Source organism: Lacerta agilis, chromosome 9 (assembly GCF_009819535.1).
Source record: "Lacerta agilis isolate rLacAgi1 chromosome 9, rLacAgi1.pri, whole genome shotgun sequence".
NCBI classification, from domain to species: Eukaryota; Metazoa; Chordata; class Lepidosauria; order Squamata; family Lacertidae; genus Lacerta; species Lacerta agilis.
Window position 1 is genome coordinate 3,847,311 of NC_046320.1, and position 21,676 is coordinate 3,868,986.

The 21,676-nt window shown below is 45.6% G+C and overlaps 1 protein-coding gene across 2 annotated transcripts; it reads right to left on the bottom strand.

Annotated features, from left to right (window-relative positions):
• Positions 1-1,777: 1,777 nt before the first annotated feature.
• Positions 1,778-17,891, bottom strand: NECAP1 (NECAP endocytosis associated 1). 2 transcript variants are annotated; one of them, XM_033159828.1, is made up of 8 exons: positions 17,745-17,891; positions 13,105-13,205; positions 10,308-10,412; positions 8,191-8,272; positions 6,489-6,597; positions 6,210-6,396; positions 4,965-5,070; positions 1,778-3,923 (listed from the first exon to the last, which is right to left on the bottom strand). In XM_033159828.1, exons 1-8 carry the CDS (start codon positions 17,858-17,860, stop codon positions 3,869-3,871), a joined length of 861 nt encoding a protein of 286 aa, XP_033015719.1. In that variant the 5' UTR covers positions 17,861-17,891; the 3' UTR covers positions 1,778-3,868. The 2 variants fall into 2 exon arrangements, with proteins under 2 accessions (XP_033015719.1, XP_033015720.1); XM_033159829.1 differs by having other exon boundaries at positions 1,778-3,928.
• Positions 17,892-21,676: the final 3,785 nt, after the last annotated feature.

The following is a 21,676-nucleotide window of genomic DNA, read 5'->3' on the forward strand; positions in this document are numbered from 1 at the left end:
TGTTGTATTTTCCAATTCCTTTTTTTTTAATTGTTTGTATGTCTTGGTTTGATGTGTATTGGAATGCAGTATATTTGTTTGTACAGTATCAGGTTAGGCCGCCGGAACCCGGATATGGTGGACGGGACATTTGCAGGCGGCCTGACTGTGCCGTTGCTTCGCTGTGTACCTGCAGCTTCTATCAGCAGGCTATCTCGGTGTTAGCGGGCGGCTTAGCTTTTCTACCGATCCGTCCGCCCTCCCAAAAGGCGGACAGGACGTTTCCGGGCAGCGTGGCTATGGCACGGCTTCTCTCTATAGCTGCTGCAGGTGGCGACACTGGCAGAACCAGCGCTCAACCCCCCCCCCCATTGCAGGTTTCCCATGCACTGCATCGCAACACCTGAAGAATGCTTTAACCTCCCGCCTTTTCAGATTGAGAATCGATCCACCGTTAAACTCAACATAGCATCCAGATCAATGTTTTAAACTCTTCTCTATCATTTTCCTCCCCCCCCCCCATGCTTACCTTTACGTCATCTGACAATCCTTCCTTCTCCATATATAAGGAGTTGGGAGAATAAAGAGCTCATCTTGAAGGTCTTGACAGACACCGCTAACCAGGAAAGCTTACCTTCAGCCCTTGCTATGGGTAAAGTGGTGAGTTTGCCGTTGATGGGCTTACGCTCCCTCTGAAAAAGTGGGTACACAGCTCGGTGGCATTTCTGGAGCCTTTGCTGTTGCTTGAGGCTCAGGTAGCCTTGGTGGCCCGGAGCACCTTCCATCAGCTTTAGCTGGTGGCTGAGCTGTGCCCCTATCTGGACAGAAGTAGCCTAACTACTGCCTTCAATGCTCTGGTAATCTCTTAGATTAAGGGTGGCGCTGTGGTCTAAACCACCGAGCCTCTTGGGCGTGCCGATCAGAAGACTGGCGGTTTGAATCCCCGCGACGGGGTGAGCTCCCGTTGCTCTGTTCCAGCTCCTGTCAACCTAGCAGTTCGAAAGCACGCCCAAGAGTGCAGGTAGATAAATAGGTACCACTCCGGCAGGAAGGTAAACGGCGTTTCCGTGCGATGCTCTGGTTTCGGTGTTCCGTTGCGCCAGAAGCGGCTTAGTCATGCTGGCCACCTGATCAGGAAAAACTGTCTGCGGACAAACACCGGCTCCCTCGGCCTGTAAAGCGAGATGAGCGCCGCAACGCCAGAGTCGTCTGCGACTGGACTTAACCGTCAGGGGCCCTTTACCTTTTCATCTCTTAGATTACTGCAATGCGTTATATGTAAGGCTGCTTTTGAAGGTGGTTCCGAAACTACAGCTGGTGCAGAATTCATTGGCCAGCTGAATTTTGGTGTAGAGCAAGAAAAGAGAGACTTTGAAACTCAACGGTGCACAGATGATGAACATGTTATTGCAGAATTCAGCAGCCAGGCTGCTCATCAGGGAAAGATGGTTTGAGCACATTACACCGATTCTGGTCTGACTGCACCGACTGCCAGTTTCCAGTCCCAATTCAAAATACTGGTTTTGACCTATAAAGACTTAAATGGTTCAGGACCACAATACTTTTAAGGTATATCCAAATGAACGGACTATCCAAATGAACGGACCCAGGCCTTGAGATCCTCATTTGAGGTCCTTCTTCATTTGCCTACTCACTGAAGAACCAAGAGAGACCGTTTCACCACAGGGAGACACATGAATTCTTGAGAGGATGCCAGAAATGTATTAGTATCGCTTGATTTACTAATACATCACTTTACACACACACACACACACACACACCAAAAACACATCCACCCCCAATTTTATCCTTGATTTTAATTGCTAATATTGAACCAGTACATCTTATGCTTTATATACATATAGATGAAATGTTACTTCAGTTTCTGCCAATACATAGTATATTATCTTGATAATAACAACTTAAAAAAACAACAAAGGAGGGAGAGGCTCCTGATTAGTCTCTTCGAGATATTACCAAATACTTGAGGTCTGAACAGAGTTACTGAAATGATAAGACCTGCTACAGATACGGAATATTTGGCCAAATTCGAGAATTCTTGGGCTGGCTTATATGATAGCACAAGGAAAGTAACTTGAAAACAGTTTATAACCAGCAGTGAAACAATATAAAGCTGAAGAAGCAGGTAAGCTTAGGGCGTGTCTCCATGAGTGAGATGAATATCTGGGTATTTAATGAATGGAAAGCCTTAAAAAGCAGGCCTCCATCCCCCAAATCCCACAAGTGAAGTAGCTAGAAATCAGAGACAAGATGTGCATACAACTTTACAAAACTCCTTAGAAGACTTTGCTTCCCAATGACTAACAAACAGAATTTCCGTAAGCTATTCTGGTATCAAAGAATTCCGCAAAGGGTTTGCAAGGACATGATCAAAGGAGAAAACATCAGGATACTTGTTCAGAAGCGCCCTGATTCAACTACGCCCACCTAGAAGCACCAAACCACAGGGTCACAGAGGACACCGACTGTGTCTACATACAAAGCCTCTAGCTGATATTACGGGACAGTGACTACTGCCTATTGGCAGAACAAGAAGAAACCACTGTGAAACTTACAAATCTAGTGTTCAGTAATGAAGTGCATCTTGCTGCTAGGAGGTCAAGCAAAGCAGGTGCTTTAAAAGTTATTTCCAGCCAATAGAGTGAAGGGAGGGGGCTGCACAGCCACCAAGGCAGCTGGTGGGACAAAAGGACAGAGGAACTACAAAATAAGAAGCTTTGTACAGGATGTGCAGCAAGGAAAAGACTCTGCCCAAGATAACTTCATGATCCAATAATATTTGCTGGGGAAGAGACTATCGCGATGCAACAAGGTAAATCACACTGGCCAAAAAGTACTATTTCAGAACCTGAAATTCATTTTTTGGAAGTCTGTGCAGAGACCCCTCTGCTGCTTTGGCCAATCTGGTGACAGCAGCTTGCCATTTGCAACAAACTATGCGTTAAGTGCCTAGACGTCTTTCACATTAAAACACAATGAAAGTGCAGAAGTTCCACCGAACTTGAGAGTGAAAATCGGCACCAAGCTGCCTTGCCCAGAGACAGGATTTCCAGAAGACACTGAGCTCCTCCTCCTAAAAACTGGCGAGCAGCCGGCTCTGCTCTTGTTCCCAGTAAGGATGGAAGCAGCAGAACACCTTGGCATGCTGGCACCCTTTCCACACATTTCCAGTTTTAAAGGCGCCAACTGTCTTTAGTGCCTTTGGGGGGAGGGAGTTGAGGGATTTGTGGGAACCTAACGACAGGTTTGCACAGGACCCCGTCATCCCTCCCCTACTGCAGATTTGACAGGAGAAGGAACATTTGAGGAAGGATTAAATTAATTCCATCATAAAGATGCTATGACAAAGCAGCCCGTCCCAGGGAACTCCAGGGTGGCTTCTTCAAGAATGGCTTTTGTTTTCCTTCTTGGCTGAAATGTACATATTAGTGTCAGTTAACGGTTAGGGTGATTAGCAGTCAGCCTGCAAATCACACCTGCCCCACCTAAGGTCACTGCTGCTGTGGAAGCTGGGAGAAGAAAAGGGGAACTGAGCCTACCTAGGAAAGCCAAGTCTGTGCAATCTTCTCCCATTTCACACAGTGTCAGCTTAATTCTCCTTCGAAGAGGCAGCCACTAAGCGGGCAGGTATTATTTATAGAAGCCAGTCAGAGCCCCCACTCTTCCGAAGTGACCACAGAGCACGTCTCTGCAGTTCTGTTGCACGAGAGAAAAACTGAACGCATCAATGCAAATGGGAAACATTAACAAAAAGAGGAAGATTGTCCAGAAGTCAAGTTTTGACTGAAGAGCCAAGGACGTCAGCTCACTCCCCTGCCACTTCAGGTGCCTCGAGTCTCGGTCATTGGTCCATTCCTACGTCACCAACTCAAGATTGTTTCAGAATTGGACCCAATTGGGTGTCTGGGGCGATTGGCTGGGAACTGTGCTGGGGAGAAGAAAGGAAGAGCAGTGTTAATGAGAAAAGCGGCAGCCTCTGGTGCTGGTCAAGGGGCTGTTCTGGGCCTCCAGGGCTCTGCCTCTCTCTCGACTTCTGCCTCTCCCTCAGCAGCTGCTCCAGGAGGAGGAGGAGAAGAAGAAGAAGAAGAGAAGAAGAGTTTGGATTTGATATCCCGCTTTATCATTACCCGAAGGAGTCTCAAAGCGGCTAACATTCTCCTTTCCCTTCGTCCCCCACAACAAACACACTGTGAGGTGAGTGGGGCTGAGAGACTTCAGAGAAGCGTGACTAGCCCAAGGTCACCCAGCAGCTGCATGTGGAGGAGAGGAGACACGAACCCGGTTCCCCAGATTACGAGTTTACCACTCTTAACCACTACACCACACTGGCTCTCACACCACACTGGCAAAGTTGCAGTCCAGGCTGCTTTAGGAAGAGACATACGGTGGTATTCCATTAAGTTTTACTCCAAGTAGTCCCACTGAAATGAATGGACAGGGCAAAGTTAAGGCCACTAATTTATATGGGTCTACTCCGAGCAAAACTTACTTGAATACCATCCATTAAATTCCAACAAAAACCTGTAGCACCCATGTGCCCAGAAGGAGGAGGCTGGTTAGTTAGCTGACCTGGTTGTCTAGGAAGCAGTGCAATTGTCTCATTGTTTATTAGAGCTCTACAGTTTCTAATTAATACTTTTTTAGAAGCTGGATTGCTTGTCAGTGTTTGTTAAATATATACCAAAGCAAGTAGATCTGGCCCAGGCATAGGCAAACTCTGGCCCTCCAGATGTTTTGGAACTACAATTCCCATCATCCCTAGCTAACAGGACCAGTGGTCAGGGATGATGGGAATTGTAGTCTCAAAACATCCGGAGGGCCGGAGTTTGCCTATGCCTGATCTGGCCTTAACACTTCCAGAAGTGTCCTTCAGTTGCCTTGTAACCCACCTCTGGCATGTGCACGAACCTCTGGCATGACCTCCCTGTGCCAATGCCCCCCCCCACTGTTTTCACAAGGGTTACCTGGACGCAGTGTTGAAGTCTCCCCAGAGGTCTGTGGTGGCTGGAACCACAGCAGGCGCAGGCACCTTTGGAACGGGAGGTGTTAAATCGAGGTCTAGCAGGATATCTGGGAGTCAAAAGAGGAAAATGCTTATTTATTAAACTTCTATAAAAGAACTTGCACAGGATTCCTACTGTGGTCTTTTCCCCAGCTCCTGATCAGGGGCCTTATATGGGAATGTAAATTCCCTCGATTCTCAGTAACCTGAGTGGAGAGAGAGCAATAACCACACACACCCAACACTTTGGTTGGCAATTTGTTTGGGGGGGGGGGAATCTAGCATTGCTATTATGAGGAAAAATATTGTCACTTCTTGGGGAAACAGCTAAAAAGGCACACAGGAACAGTGCACCATCGTGAAGGGGGACAACATCTGCTAGCAGCCAGACAAGGCTTTGCCTCTCATTTCCCGGTGCATGCAGAAGGTTTGCTTTTCTCCATCTTTTACATGATGATCCAACATCCCATACAGCTCTTTTAAGAAAGGCATGAGGCCTCGGCCAAAGACTAGATCTTGTCTCTTGGCCCTCAGTAGCTGGCAATGATGTAAGGAGCAAGGTATTCAGAGAAACTGTAATTGCATCTATCTAGGAGCTGTAGCTCAGTGGCGTTGATCCCAAGGTAGGACTAGGAAAGACCCCTGCATCACTGACAATCAGCAGAGACAATATTAAGCTACATAAACATTGGCATAAAGGGCCTTCCTACACCCTTATGATTAGCTGCAAAGGACAGATATTCCAAGCAGAAATCAGAGAGGATACTATGGAGCAGTGAAATTTCCATAAGGCAGCAGGAATTTATAAGTCACACAATTAAACACCTTAAAAAAAAATCATTTACTACACTCTCAAAGCAGTTTACATCCTGGTTCCCGAGCAGTCTTCCATCCAAACAGCTTACAATATCTGCTTTGATTAAACCACAGTATTGCACTAAGTGCATTCAGACCATTCACTGGGTCTCTCCCCCCCCCCCCCGAATATAAACAACCAGCATCTTTCTTCCACATCAGCTCTGTTGGATATGGCTTTTAAAAAGGACACTTTGTAGAAATGACTGCTCTCCTCTCCCGAGACCCAGACCTGCACACATAGCAGGGAGCCACAACCAATTCTGGCTTCTTGGAATGTGTATTTGTATGATACGGCCAGGTGAGGAAATGTGCTTGCTACATGCACCTTTACAAACTATGTGGCAGTTACCTGCATTGCCCACGTTGCTGGATTTCAGCACCGGCGGTGGTGTGACATGATTGGAAATAGCAGTTGAGGAAGGAGGTGGCACAGGAGGAGGTACAATTTTGCCCCCGGGAGGTGGCGGGAGCAGGCTTAGTCCCCCTGATCCAGATGGACGTGGCTTGGCTGCCCCACTTTTCTTCGATGGCATGTTCTGTGAAGAGAGAGACAGCATCGAGGCAAACAACTCACACTAACCACAGCTTACCAGAGCACGTCAAGAAACAAGACCTATGAGATCCTCACCCCAATGTTCAATTTAATTGTCTGTCCTTCCTTAAACCCTAGGTCAAGCTTGGGACGGCTGTCAATTTCCTGGGACTCCTTGGAGATTTCCGACTCTTGTTTCACCCACCTACATTGTGGAGTGGGGAACAAAGACAAACAAATTAACACAAGAGGAGGAAAGATTTAATTGCAGAGATGAGGAAAAATGATTGCAAGGAAAAGCCCAACAAGGATTCTCTAGCAAGTCCTCTGGCACTTTGGTTTCCTGCCCCACGAGTACTCACCACTCCTTCAAATATGTTCCTATTCTACAGACACCTGCATCACATTTTCCCTCCAAAGAGTACAGGGATGGTTTACTTAAGTTTGCTTTGTTTAAACCACACAATCCTACGCTTGGGTGAAGCCCAACATTCTACGCTGTACACTTTACAAGCTCTTTATGCTAAAGAAGCCAGCTAATCCTAGCAACCTCAACCAATGCATTCGTCTGAATGGCCATTTTAAATCAGGATACAAGAGTGTCAAGAGGCAGAGCAAAGTTCTGCTACTGGGACCCATACCTTTGGATGGCTGCCTCACCAGCTGTGCCAGACACATCATCTGTCATCCCCCTTTTACTGCAGACAATATATACCCTTCCTCCATTCCAGTTTTAACTTATTTAAATGCATTAACATTATCACTGGTCTAGCAACTACTCAACACAATGAATTCATGCTTTAAGGCATATACATTAAGGCCATTAAAAAAGGGTTACAATTAAGATCTTATAAGAAAGTATTGTAAATATAATGTATGCTTGTAAATTTCGAATAAAAAGATTATGGAAAAAAAAAAAGCACCCCAAAACAAGCTCAATAGTATATTGTTGACAGATAATGAGGCATCTGACTGAGCCTGCCCAGGGAAGATGCTCCCGGAAAGACCAAGTACAACATCTTATTTCCTAAAGACTGTAGGGGGCTGAGATCACAAGGTCTGTATGAGAGAAGATGCTCCAGCAAATATAAAAGGGCCAAGTTATTCAGTGACCTGAACTGGGCCCTGCAGCACACCAGAAGCCAGTGCAGGATCAGCAATAGTTTAGTTTAATATATTCCTGGGGACCCCCTCCAATGGGTAGCTACATTTTATGCTACTGAGGATTCCACCAAACTTAAAGGGCAGTCTCGATAGAGGGTTTCAGGCAATCTGAAAAGCAACAAGGCGGCAGAAAAAGGCACCATCAAATGTTCTACTGGTGCTCAGCAGCTTTGACACTTTCTGTTAGCTGCTACTTAGCTTTGCTAGGTGAAAGTGTCCTTCTTGAAGTGTGACTCTCTACAGTACCCCAGGGCCAAGGCTACAACTCAGTAGTGGATCACATGCTTTAAATTTGACAACTGTATGCAAGTCTTGGCATCTCTGGTTAAAATGAATTTCGGGGAGGGCTGGAAAAGAGTCTCTCTGACCTAAATCCTTGAAGAGGACTGTGCTGTGAGTCACATTAGACCAGACTCTCTCAATCTTGGGTCCTTAGATATTGTTGGACTAAAACTCACATCATTCCTAGCCAGTCAAGGATGATGGTTGTCACTCGAGAACATCTGGGGAACCAAGGCTAAGAAACGATGCAGGAGACAATAACAAACTGGATGGACCAGTCCTCTGACTCAAATGTTCAGTGGGAAAGAAATTACCAGAGAATCAAAGTCCCAGGGCTCAGTGGAAAACTTACTTGAAGTGATCCTGCAAGGAAACATTGAAGTCAAAAGCATCTCCCCGGTCTCCAAAGCCAATGCCAATGAAAGCACTTCGCCCTGACAAGGGAGGTGGAGAAACCAGTCAGCAGAAGGGATGAGGACAAAGATTCAGACCACTCATCCTTGCTACTAGACTGTCTTGGGAAAATCAGGCATGAGGGGACACAGCAACACATCACCAGCATTTGCAAATATATTTGAAGCTACAGACTGCCTTTTTCTAAGTTGTCCTTTCAAGGGGATCCCTTTTATCATGCCTCAATTTACAGCCTTAATATAATAAGCCAGAGAATTTCAATACAGGCAAATCTGAGGGTTCTCCATGTAGCAAGGAATAACCCGCTGTACAAATCTAAGAAGAGGGACACCTAGTTTGCTAGTACTACATGTGAGAAGAATCTAGAGCAGTGGTGGCGAACCTATGGCACGCGTGCCAAAGTGGGCATGCAGAAACCTCTCTCTAGGCACGCGCCATCGCCCCATCAGTGCCGGGACCCCTTCCAATTCTGTGACTCCGTATGACTCGTGGCCTGCCGGCCTGGAGACCAGCATTCTCCTACTCGCGAGTTAAGCCCGGCAGCTGCGTGTCCAGGAAGGAGGGCCTGTCGGCTACCCTCCCACCCCTGCAAGAGGGCGGGAGGCTCATCCTCACCGCGGCCCGGCCTACGAGGAAAGCAACGCCCATAACTCCTCCTGCTCCTGCCCAGCTCATGCTTCTGACCTTCCCCTCTGAGGTGAGTTTCGTAAGAAGGGAACCCAGGACTCTGTGGGGTTGGGCGGCGGGGAAAGTTGGGGGACGAAGCGGCAGCACGTTCTTTCTGCAGGGCCATGTCGGGGCCTGCAGCTGCCGCCGCCGCCAGTAAGTACCTCTGCTGTGCCAGGACGGGCCTAGTCAGGGATCTGCTCTGGTTCGCGCCTTCCCAGCCGCAGGTCACCCTTGTCCAACCACTGCCTCTCAGTCTCAACTACCTCGCAGGGTTGTTGTGGGGACTAAAGGAGGGAACTATTGTTACAATAAACAACTGCTCCTTTTCCTCTATGGGGTACCCAAGAGCACGTATCATTATTATCCCATATTTAACTGCCTTGTTGGCACTTTGCGATACATTAGTGGGTTTTGGGTTGCAGTTTGGGCACTTGGTCTCTAAAAGGTTCGCCACCACTGATGTAGATGGCCTTAGTAGACCACAAGCATAACGCATCAAAAGTGTGATGGAGCAGCAAAAAAAATCTAATGCTATTCTAGGCTGTATCAACGGAAGTACAGGTATACTGTCCAGATCAAGGGAGTTAATAGTACCATTCTTTTCTGCCTTGGTCAGACCACAACTGGAATACTGTGTCCAGTTTTGGGCTCCACAATTTAAGGAGGATATTGACAAGCTAGAACGTGCGCAGAGGAAGGTGACCAAGATGATTGGGGGTCTGGAAACCAAGCCTTATGAAGAACGGTTGAGGGAGCTGGGCAATGTTTAGTCTGGATAAGAGGAGACTGAGAGGCGATATGAGAGCCATCTTCAAATATCTAAGATGGAGCATGCTTGTTTTCTCCTGCTCTGGAGGGAAGGACCCGAACCAATGGCTTCAAGTTAAAAGAAAGGAGATTCTGACCAAAAATCAGGAATAATTTTCTGATGGCAAGAGCTCTCTGACAGTGGAATAGACTCCCTCAGAAGGTTGTGGACTCTCCTTCTTTGGAGGTTTTAAAGCAGAATTTGGGTGATTGTTATGGATGCTTTAACTGAGATTCCTGCATTAGTGGACTAGATAACTCCCAGGGTCTCTTCCAACTCTACAATTCTATGATTGTAAGAATAGTCATTTTGGATCATGCTTCCTAGGTGGCAACAGAACAGAAGGGAGCCTTAGGCCTAGGTTTGGCGGGCCCTATACAGTAGCTCAGGACTTGCCAACCTGGTGCCCTCCAGATGCTGTTGGAGCAGAACTCCTCTAAGCTCCAGCCAATGGTCAGGGTGATGTAGACCTGTGGTAGGAGGGCACCAGATTGTTGTGCTCCCACTCCCAAGAACCACTTCATCATTCAGCCACACCCCAGTTCAATTAAGGAGCAATAAACCCTTAATTATCTCACCATTCCCATCCTGAATCCGGATGACAAAGTACCGACTGGAATCAGTCACAGTCTCCACAGCAATGCCAGGATATTGATCTATTGGCGCCTGAGCAAAAAGCTCACCTAAGGATACAGAAGAAGAGCACCACTTTCAAGACCCAAACGGATTTATCACTACATGTAAACTGGAGACACTATATCCTTTGTTCAAACAAAGGAATAACCAACTTATTCAGCATCAAACACCATGAAACAATCTTTATCATTTTCATAATCATCAAAAGGTACATTGTCAGTTACTGCATTGTCAGTTACACAGTATCTGAAGACTTCGAAACATTTTGAGTTTGCTTTCGAATCATCATCTATCCAACACCAGTTACACTAGCTTTTACTGCTAAACCTTAGCTCACATGATTAAATACAGTCATACCTTGGGTTGCGCTTGCTTCAGGTTGCGCGTTTTCAGGATGCGAACGCGCCGAACCCAGAAGTATCAGAACAGGTTACTTCTGGGTTTCAGTGTGCGCGCATGCGCAGAAGCGCTAAGTTGCATTTTGGGCATGCGCAGAAGCGCCAAATCACGCCGTGCAGATGTGGCACTTCAGGTTGCGGGCTTTTCATGTTGTGAACAGGCCTCTGGAACGGATCCCATTCGCAACCAGAGGTACCACTGTATTGCAAAGAAATTTTAATTCTGCTCATTAAACCCATTTACTAATAGTACCAGGGATTCACCATTTTTTTGTTTTGTTAATATACCATATTTTCGTGTATACCAAGCCCCCATGTATAAGACGACCCCTATTTTTGGGAGCCCCAAATTAGGAAATTTAAAAAGTAAGTTCTTGAGCTATTTTTGGGAAATTGCAAAAACAGTTGTTGAGCTGAGCTATTGAGCTGTATAAAACAACCCCCCCAATTTATCACTGGCCCCCTGCTGAAAAAGTTTGCTGACCCCTGATCTAAACTAACATACAACAGAGGACTTAACACCACAGGGCAGGAGTGGAGAACCTTTGGCTCTTGAGGCGTTGCTGAACTTCAATTCTCATCTGCCCTGGCTACTGGCCAGGCTAAGGCTTGTCAGGACTGATGGATCTTGTAGATCAGCATATCTGGAGGGGCAAAGGTCCTCCAACACTGCCACAGAGGCTTAAAAAAATATATGACAGAACAGAGTGATTAGCAGCAACAAAAAAATTAGGCCAGAAAATTTTCATAAGACAAAGGTAACTACTCCAAGGAGAAGGGAATATGTTTTGATGAAAACACACTATTTATCAGTAACATCGCCTTCCCGTATGTAATTCTGTCTAACATACACATTGCTGCACAGCAATCCCCCCTCCTCTAATACAATTTAGCCAATGAATGTATTCCTATGTGCACTTTACCCTGGTATATGCAGTTTTGTACACATTACTTGGCTAGAAACCTGCTCTGCAAAATTTGGAGAAGTGCAACCAGCAACCACAGAGCCGTATGTATTGACACACTTTACCATAGATTTAATATGTAGGCAAACCTCCCCACGCTAATCATGTGGTAAGTTGACCGTCTGTATTTCCCACAACAACTTTAGGAGCAGAACTAATCTGAAGCAACACCAAGTGAGGCGCTACATGAAAAACCATGCAGGGTAATATCACCTACAGGAGTTAAGACAAAGGAAAATGACGCTGAACTGGGTATGTACCAGGGTGGATAAAAATAAATGATTTTTAAAATAAATAAATAAATAAAATCAGATATTTTTTTATTTAAATCAGATTTTTTAAATAAAATGCTTTTTGGGGAAATATATTACCATCCAAAGGTTATTCAATCATGAAATAAAGATTAGTTTTTTAATTATGTAGAATATGGCTGTATATGTTTAATTTTTTTGGTAAATAAATTCCATTAATCCATTCACAATGTCATTTATGCTCTTCCAGAAGTTTTTGTATGATTATTGGGCAGTTTCTCTGCCTACAAGCTATTATCACAGATGCTTGGTTTACTTTTGCAGTTCTCAAAACTGAATTTGACTCAGCAGAGATCACATGCCTCTTCTTCACAGCAAAAATGTTATAACATGAACAGAGTTGAGAAAAAGACCTTAATCCTATTGTTCTACAAACCTATGAATACAGAATCAACCCCTTCAGTGTTAAGTTTCAAGAAGTTCAGTGAATAGAATAGAAACAATATTTTTCTGATTGTTTGGAGTGGAATGGATCTAATAAATCTATTTAAATTGTTATTATTAAGGCAGTGTTTTTCAACCACTGTTCCGCGGCACACTAGTGTGCCGCGAGATGTTGCCTGGTGTGCCGTGGGAAAAATTGTGTTTATCTGATTCCTATTCAAGAGAATTACTTTATATATAGTCAATATAGGCACAGAGTTAAATTTTTTAACATTTTCTAATGGTGGTGTGCCTCGTGATTTTTTTCATAAAACAAGTGTGCCCTTGCCCAAAAAAGGTTGAAAAACACTGTATTAAGGTAATGATTATTTTTCTACTTCCTAAGTACAACAGAAAAGTTGTCCAAATATGAATGATTAACCTATTAAACTGGGGATAAAAAAAACTAATATGAAAAGTTATTCTAAAAATCTTCATCTACTTGCATATTAAAGTTATACCAGCAAGAATGAGTCTTTATGTAGAAAACTGTGATTTAAATCAAGCCTTACTGACTAGTGATTTAAATCAAATCCACCCTGGTATGTACACAGCGGAGCAGTTTCATGACAGAGAAGTCTGAGAAGTATTTGAATCCACCCCAACCAGAGCGCATAACCTGGGCAACCATGATCTCCTCACCTGAAACTTTGTCCTCTAGTTTTATATATGCAACTTTGCCTTTAGAGGTAATGCGGAGGCGTCCTGTCCAGTCCGGCTGGTCCAGTTTCCAGTCAGAAGCCCTGCAGGGTAAACAAACAGGGAGATATTCGCTGAGAAGAAACCCCCGCCAGCTGCCCACGCCACCATCCTGCTGTGGGCTTTCCCTGCTGATTTCGCCACAATCCTGGGTCACGGCAGATTTAGCTTAACCTCCCTTGTGGCCAAGGGCACAAGGTGCTAACTCACGAGCAGCATTTTTAGCTTCAGATGCTCCAGGACAGAATCCGGCCACAGAGTATCCCACCTTGTTCCTTCACCACCAATATTATCCACCCTGATTCTCAGCCTGCTGCTGAACAGAATTCATAATTAGGATGAAAGCTATTATGATTATTATTATTAGACGTTGTTTGAGGCTACTCTTATTTCAATAGGACCATCACCAACACAACGTTTATATAGGAACTAAAAGCTATGTGTAGCACAAAAGGAAAAGGAGACCGACCTTGCCTGCTCCAAGTGGAATGTAGACAAAAACAAAGAAAGGGAAACACCTCATGGAAAGATGATACTATCATAAGGACATCACGTACTCACAATGGCTGAACAGTTGCCTGTGCGAAGCCGGCAAGCGGGATTTGAGCACAAGAGGAATCCTCTCCCCTGCAGTGATTTCCAGCAACTGGGACTCAGAATCATTACTGCTTCCAACTGGGGAGGCAGAGCAGAGCCATCCTGGCTAGGAGTCAGCAACAGCCCACTCCTTCGTCCTCTTTCAAAGAAGCCACCCAAGATAGTGGCCATGACTGCCTTCTGTGGGAGCGAATGCCATAGTTTAACTATGCGCTATGTGAAGAAGTATCACAAGAAAGTGTTGCGAGTAACCTCAGGTCCCCATTCAGCCATAAAACTCAATGAGCGACCTTGGGCCAGCTAGCATCTCTCTGGCTAATCCAACTCACTGATATTTACCTGTGGGACCACCATGACTCACATGAGCCCCACACCTGCCGAGATCAAATGTGGCCATACAACACGTTCTATCTATAGAAAAAAGGTGGAGGAGGTCCCGCATGAGGTCCTTCTGTCTGGCAACATCAATTATGTGGAATTCCTGTAGGCTCACCCTTCTAGATCTAAGAGGCATTAAGAGCATATTGGCATGCTTTGATGTTTTATTGATATTTTGATCACGAGCAACTTGGGCTGTACATTTTAACAGTGAAGTGGTGGCACCGTGGTCTAAACCACTGAGCCTCTTGGGCTTGCCGATCGGAGGGTCGGAGGTTTGAATCCACTTGACAATGGTGAGCTCCCATTGCTCTGTCTCAGTTTCTGCCAACCTAGTAGTTTGAAAGCACACCAGTGCAAGTAAATGAATAGGTACTGCTGCAGCGGGAAGATAAACGGAGTTTCCATGCACTCTGGCTTCCATCACAGTTGCACCCTCGGCCTTAAGCGAGATGAGCACCGCACGCATAGTCACCTTTGACTGGATTTAACCATCCAGGGGTCCTTTACCTTTTACCTACCTACATTTTAACAGTATTTTTTCCATACAATGAGGTCAACATGCCCCAGGGACAAATCTACAGAGAATCTGAAGTAATAATAATAATAATAATAATTTATTTATACCCCAACCATCTGGCTGGGTTTCCCCAGCTACTCTGGGCGGCTCCCAACAGAATATTAAAAACACAATAAAACATCAAATATTAAAAACTTCCCTAAACATGTGAAACAGTCTCTTCACAGATACAACTGTGGCCTTCCCAGAAAGATTTCTCTGAATACACTTCCAAACCACTTCCAGGAGTCTGTGACACTAACTGAGGAGGAACTGAGCCACCCACCAGACTCATCTTAGACAGACAGTCCTCAAAAGCATTGAGAAAATGCTCAACTGCTGAGCTGGCCTTTGAAAAGCTTTCAAATCTAACAAGGTTCTTCTGTAGGCAACAGCTTTCAAAATCATCTGGATGCTCAGGGTTTCCTGAGGAGGTTGTGAAATTGGCTCAGTAAGCAGTTCAGTTAATGAACGAAAACTTCAAAACTTTTAAAAGCAATGGCCAAGGACACATAGTAAACCTTTAGTGGAGCAATTCTCTTGGGTGAAGATGTTTAAGAAATGCAAAAGTTTCCAAGGAATCTGAAACCATGGGTGGATTTTCCTCCTGCTTGGGGGGCAGAGGGATGGGACTCTTTGGAAATAGTGCAAATGTTCAATTCTCACTTTCTGGTCAAAACTCAACTTTCTTGAAAATGTATATAACCTGGCATTTAGAACTGGATATTTGATATATCTATGAGATTTAATATCAGTAATACATTTGTGTGTGTGTGTCCCCAAATTTTTTTTACAAATATATCAGTGTTAGAGATAGGATTCTAAAGTGTATCAGAGTTTTAGACCACTAGGAAGGCAGGGACTGTGGGTAGAGGCGGGGATGATGTTTGAAAAGTGATACTAACAAAAATGTAATCAACTAAACAATGTTTTATTTTGAAGTGTGATCCAGTCATTGAAATGTTTTCATTGCTTTTCATTTAGTGGATATATGTTATTTGAATTTTAACTTACTGAACACTGCTTTGGTAGGTTTTGACCGTGAAGCTGTTTATAAATCCGCAAATAAAGTAAGTATTGGGGCTCAGAAACCGAACACTGACCTCTTCAGTTTTGTGCAGAAACATATTGAAAGAAAAGGCCCAGGAAATAAACACTCCTATAATGTAATTAAAAAGTAGCATAAGTAATTGTGAGCGAGTGCCATTGAAATAACTGGGAATTGCATGTAAGCGGAAGAGCAGAGTGGTTAACAGTACAGACAGTTAGCTATCCTGGCCCCAAATGTATTTAGATCCTGGTCTGTATCAGTAAATGGCATATCCTTGAAAATACTACAAACATGACTCACTTTTATTTTCCCCCAATTACCCTAGAGGATTCACAGTTCCTGATTCTGAACTTCTATTATGGGATTCATTCCAGAGGCATTTCAGTCCTGAATTTGGGGAGATGCTGAGCCTAATGGAAGGCATGCTAATGGAAATCAATGACTCCTCTGATTGCTCTGCTCCTTGAAAAAGTAACTGGGCTCAGAACCATTTTAAACTAACGGTGTGTGCCTACGCAGGGAGGTGTCAGCAGAAAAACAAGTGTAATTGCTTAGCGGTTATCCACGTTCCCTTCCTCTCTGCTCATCTAAGCAGCGTGGTCAGCGCTGATGCACAATCTGGAAGATAATCCAGCTCCCTTTGTGACTGTTAGTGACAAGAGGAAAAGGGGGAAGAGTGGATTTGTCACTAATGAGAACCGGGATAGGATGACTCAGAGAACACACGTACTGCAAAGGAACAGAGATGGGGGAAGGGGAAATAGAAGGGAAGAGAGGATTACAGAAGAAAATGATGTTCCAGAAGCCAACACCAGCAGAAATCCACCTGTGCAGCTAAACACTGAACGGTGGAGCAGCAAATCTGAGGAAGCCACGCTCTCCATTTTAACATCCCTGTAGGAATGATACACACAGAGACCCAGCAGATGTCACACAACTCCCTTTTGCTCTCCTACAAGGAAAAAAAAATGCAACAGAGGAAAGGATGCCTGGCAGATGAAGGCTGGTGAGCAGAAGCTCCCAAATGAGGGGAAAACCAAGGGAAGCCCATGCAGCAGAGCTTCTCCTGAACTGGGAAGAATTCAACCCCTTGGGCTCAGCCATGAAGATCTACGACAGGCCTTTCAATTTAATAATAACAATAATAACAATGTGCTTGTTTGCTTTTAACGTTTACTGATTTTACAGGTCTTTTTAAAATATAAATGCATTTTATATAAATGCACACTATGTTAATGTCAACCTCTCTGGTGTCGTTTTTATTAAACGAATGAGTTAAGCGTCATTTAAAAGCAGGGCATGTAAAGCGGGGAACGCGGGCAGAGGAGCTGACGGACAAAAAAGGCTGCCACATCTCCAAGGAAGGTTTAGTGAGAGAGGCAGAGGCAAGGACAGCAGGTGCAGGATTTCAAGCGCTCTGAGAGGCCAGCAGAAATGGATCACGACCCCCTTACGTAAGAGGCTCCCACAGAAGTTGCATTGGGTCGCCTTCCCTGGCCCTTCCTGCTTTACTCCCCGAGTAAATGGACCACTGCCGCTTAGAAAAGTCTGCAGAGAACACTGTGCAGTTGCTTCTCCTACTGTCATGGTTGTTATTATTACTGTAAAATGAGGAGGAAAATTAAAACGTGTTTTTAAAAATAAAAAATAAACCCTCAAATGAATTCCAACCACAGCCACTCTGCAAGGTCTAATCTTTATTACCTTACCACTGGGTAATAACTCTCTCGTGTGTATATCTCATATAGATATACATATAGAGATATAACTAGGCAGACAGGTGCACTGAATGAATGCCGGCCACAACAACAACAACCCTGCAAGGTAGGGCGCCTAACCCTCACCTCCGCGGGGAAACAGCCGCGTGTGAACCCGTGTGCCTGCAGACGCGTGTGCGCGAAGGAAAAGGGTTCCCCGAGGCGAGCATTTCGCGGCCCCGCAGCCTCCCCGCCCGGCCCGCCTCCCCCTCCCGCCCGGCCCCCGGTCCGCCTCTCCTGCCTGTATCCCCGGTTCGAGGCCCTCGGCGGGATCCTGTAGACGCTGATATCGGGCTTCACGCACAGAACCGACTCGTACTCCACCTCGGGCGCCGCCGCCGCCGCCGCCGCCGCCATCCTCGCGACTCTCGGACGGGAAGCGGGGAGGGAAGGAGGGCGGCCGGTAGCCGAGCGCGCTCGCCAGCTCCGCCTTTGATTGGGGCAGCGGCGCGGGCGAGGGGACGCGGCCTATCACGTTCGCCGAAGCCCTGGCGGGCGCCATCTTAACCCCTGGCGCACTCTTACGCAACGAGGCCGGCCATATTGCGCAGTCACGACCCGCAGACGGGCGCCATCTTGATTTCTGGGCGGGCGGGGGGGGGGAGCGACGTTCGGCCGCCTCGCTGCGTAGACTTATCAAGGTGTAGAGTCGCATAAGTCGCCAACTCCCGGGTTCTTTAAAGATCTTTTCCCCACTTCGGTGAGATGTTCCAGTCCAGACAGACAGACAGAATTGCAACCATTCGACAGACCACCTCCCTTCTAGCTCGGATCGTACTCAGCACGACGTAGTCTACTGCTTTATACCTGCCACTCAGGACGCAGCGCTTTATGAAAAGTGGAGCGCGGTCTCCCAAAGTTCGTGCAGCTGCAATGGATCTCTTTTCGCCTTTAAGGTGCCGCGAGATTCTCCGTTTCTTTCCTTGCAATGGAGCACAAGGCGAGGGGCTCGGGGGCGACCTGAGAGGCATCTCAAGCGGGTGGGTCTTCGCTGCAACCAGGTGGCTGCTCTGCATGCGAGATTTCTGGCTGGAAATCCAAACCGGCCCGAGGTCCTCTGAATTGCAGCATTTACATACAACGCAACATTGAGATAGGAAACTGTATTGGCATTTAAAAAAAAGAAAAGCTTTACAACTTTTAAAAAACCCCACACAATTTTTTTTTCACCCAAATAAGCCTGGGTTGTTTTTTGCTGCACAATTGTGTGTTAAAATCCTGGATATATGGAAAAATACGAGAGACACTTTGCACTACCTTTGAAAATCTTTAATAAAAATATCAATATTAAAAAAAATCCTAGATATATGGCTCTCTCTCTTTTCCTCTTTTTTTACAAGGGAGAGGGAGGGAGGAACCAAAAATCTCTGCCTTCAGTCACTTGTATGCGTTTCTCTATTTTCTTATCTCTGTCTTTCTAACTTGGCGGCGGTGATTAAGTTGGGCTTCTGAAGTCACGCAGGGAGCCATCTTTCGCCCTGGCAGCAAAGTTGCGGGCTCAGAGATAAACGGCTTAGAACGAACCCCAAATTGGGAAAGGATGATTTATACGGATATTTGGACCACAGTTTTTTTTAAGTCTTCCCGAAACGAAACTGAGAACTGCCTTTGGAAAATAATGAAGTTCAAGATTTTAGCCTTGCTGTGATTCTTCTCCCTGAGCCCCCCAACCTCTTCCCAGCCACAACCCCCTCAATACACGATGCGTGCCACTCTTGTGCAGTCTGGGGTATTTCTTTAAAAACGTTTACTTACATCACCATCATATTATTTCCACCCCCACCCCAATATAAAGCTAGCATTAGCAATCGGAAGGATTCCCTTCTTTGCTGCTGCCTGGATTTTCATGAGAAAAACCTCAATTCAGAAGGAACCTGAGAGTTTCACCCCCAGAGTTTCTGTTTCTAGCAGGATATTATTGCTTCTATAAAAATATCAAACCAAAAAGTGGTGGTTTTGAGTTTCAGTCATTGGCAGGTGGGATTGGGCTTGTCTGCATCACTAAACTATTGCACAAAATACTGTGTATGCCTTTCATTTCCAGATACAGTAAGGGTAATTCCATAGTGACCAGCACCACATCTGTGAGCTCTGCATTATTATTTCGTGTTTTAGCTAATATTATTTGGACTCCTGTTAACATTCAGCTATGTGTGTAGAAACTGGCTTGATCTTACTCCAAAAATAACCAAGAAGAATGCCACAAATAGCTTAAGTGCTATTTTAATTGTGTTTTAACAGATGTGACCAACATAAGTGTTTTCTCTAGAAGTATAATTTAAGGGGGGAGGAACCCCCCAGGGATTTTTTTTACCCCCAACAGTTTTTCTTCTGTGGACAATCTGGGCTCCAAGGTTTTTTTTTGGGGGGGGGGCTTATTTGTTTGCAGGCGGGTCTTCTGCCTATCATGATAATGGTGGTGGCGGCAACAGCAGTGAGCAGAGGAATTTAACAGTGCTGCAATCTTAATTGTGCCAAGCCCATTCCCAACACCTGCCCATGTCCAGGGCAGGAGCGCCATAATTCAGATTGTGGTGTGAGTTCAAGCTGATGGCCCACATCATTGATGGATCATCCATCCCCTTTCTGAGACAGGAAGCCTCCCCGTCTGGTGGCAGCAGCGATGGCTCAGCACACAGCTGTGTGCCCAGACTCTCGGTGTCACTCACTGTCTTAATTAAGTCACTCCTGACTTTTGCACGTTGGGTCTGAGGGTGGCATCATTAAGATGGCGGTGCATGAGCACATGGGCTGGAGCTGTAGTTAGCTCCACTACCAGGTTGCTCCCCACCCACCCAGTGCCTGCCTGACAGGGCCAGCCAGGCTGGCAGCATCTCTTCAGTAGCAGCAGGGAACCTGCGTGGCGCTGCAGATGATGCTGGACTCCCAACTCCCAGCAGCCATTGCCAGCGTGGCCAGTGGTCAAGGAGTAGGGGAGTTGTAGGCCAAACCATAGGGTAGCCATCCCTGCATTATGGACTGCAGATGCATGTTTTAGGATGCACACTTTCGTTGGGGGACGGGGGACAAGGGTGGCCGAGCCTGCTGAGTCTTACTGTCCGTCCCGTCCCCCCCGTTTGCACACAAACACATCCAAACTCCCTCCTTGTCTTCATTTCAGGGTTAAGACTGGCAACTTACATTTCTGTTTTGTTTCTTTAAATGGGAGTGGAAAGCAGACTGTGGTTACCTCCCAAAAGACCTCTCTGCATATCGAAACCAAAGCAGAACTAAAACTGCCTTTCATTAAGTCCATCATTACTGAGCCTTCACATGGAGGAATACCTGATAAGCTTCCCTGAAACACAGCAGGAAAATCACTCATATTACTTATTGAGCATGATGAATGGTTTCTTATTAAGTTCCATTCCAAACCACATTCTGACCTGGCTTTTGGGTGAAAACAGACTTGCAACGGACAGCTGGGATGGTGGCTACTCTGGATTGCGCTCTTATACGGGAACACCTTCTAGCATCTTAAGACTTTATACCAGCGGCGAACCTAATTAGAGTGGCTAGGACAGGATAGGAACCTCTCAAGTTAAGACTGTTATCGTGCCCCATCATGTAGGGCTGCCTATGAAACTACAGCTAGTGCAAAATGCAGTTACTCAGATATGAACGAACGCCAGGACATCTGAACATGTGACACCATTTTTTGCACCAACTGCATTGGTTACCAATAATAATAATATTCTTATTTATACCCCAGCTTAACTTAAAGGCCACCTTCATTTGTGTGACACTGCCCATATGCCACTACAGAAGTCCTACTCTTGTGCCTCATTACTGGGGAAATTAGGCTAGAGAGTGTGTGAGAGCAGGGCTTTCTTGGTGGTGGCCCCAGTTATGGAACTCCGTTCTGTTAACTTACTTTGCCCTTTCAGTCTAAGCCTTTAGAAGGAACTTGAAGGCACAATTCTTTTCAGCTGCCTTTCTTGGAGAACACAAATGGCTTCTGCGATTCCCAGAAGTGTTTTGTTTCATTTTTCAGATGGCACCTGCGTCCTTATAAGTTACACACATTGCATCTTATGTGAGGGCTTGGGCTTAAAGGGCAGCTTAGAAATACTTCCAATGATTAAATAAATAATTTCATCTCGTTTAAAAATGGACTTTTGAAGTGCATTTACTCCGAGCAGTTCTGATGTTCTGCCCTTTAGGCTATATGGC

Bases quoted from the DNA above. Each gene is read 5' to 3' on its own strand.
- NECAP1 (XM_033159828.1), bottom strand. From the start codon at position 17,860: ATGGCGGCGGCGGCGGCGGCGGCGGCGCCCGAGGTGGAGTACGAGTCG. The intron at 10,413-13,104 runs GTGAGGAGATCA...CTGTATCCTTAG, and splicing joins ACTAGAGGACAAAGTTTCAG to GTGAGCTTTTTGCTCAGGCG. The intron at 5,071-6,209 runs GTAACTGCCACA...TTTGACTCCCAG, and splicing joins CAGCAACGTGGGCAATGCAG to ATATCCTGCTAGACCTCGAT.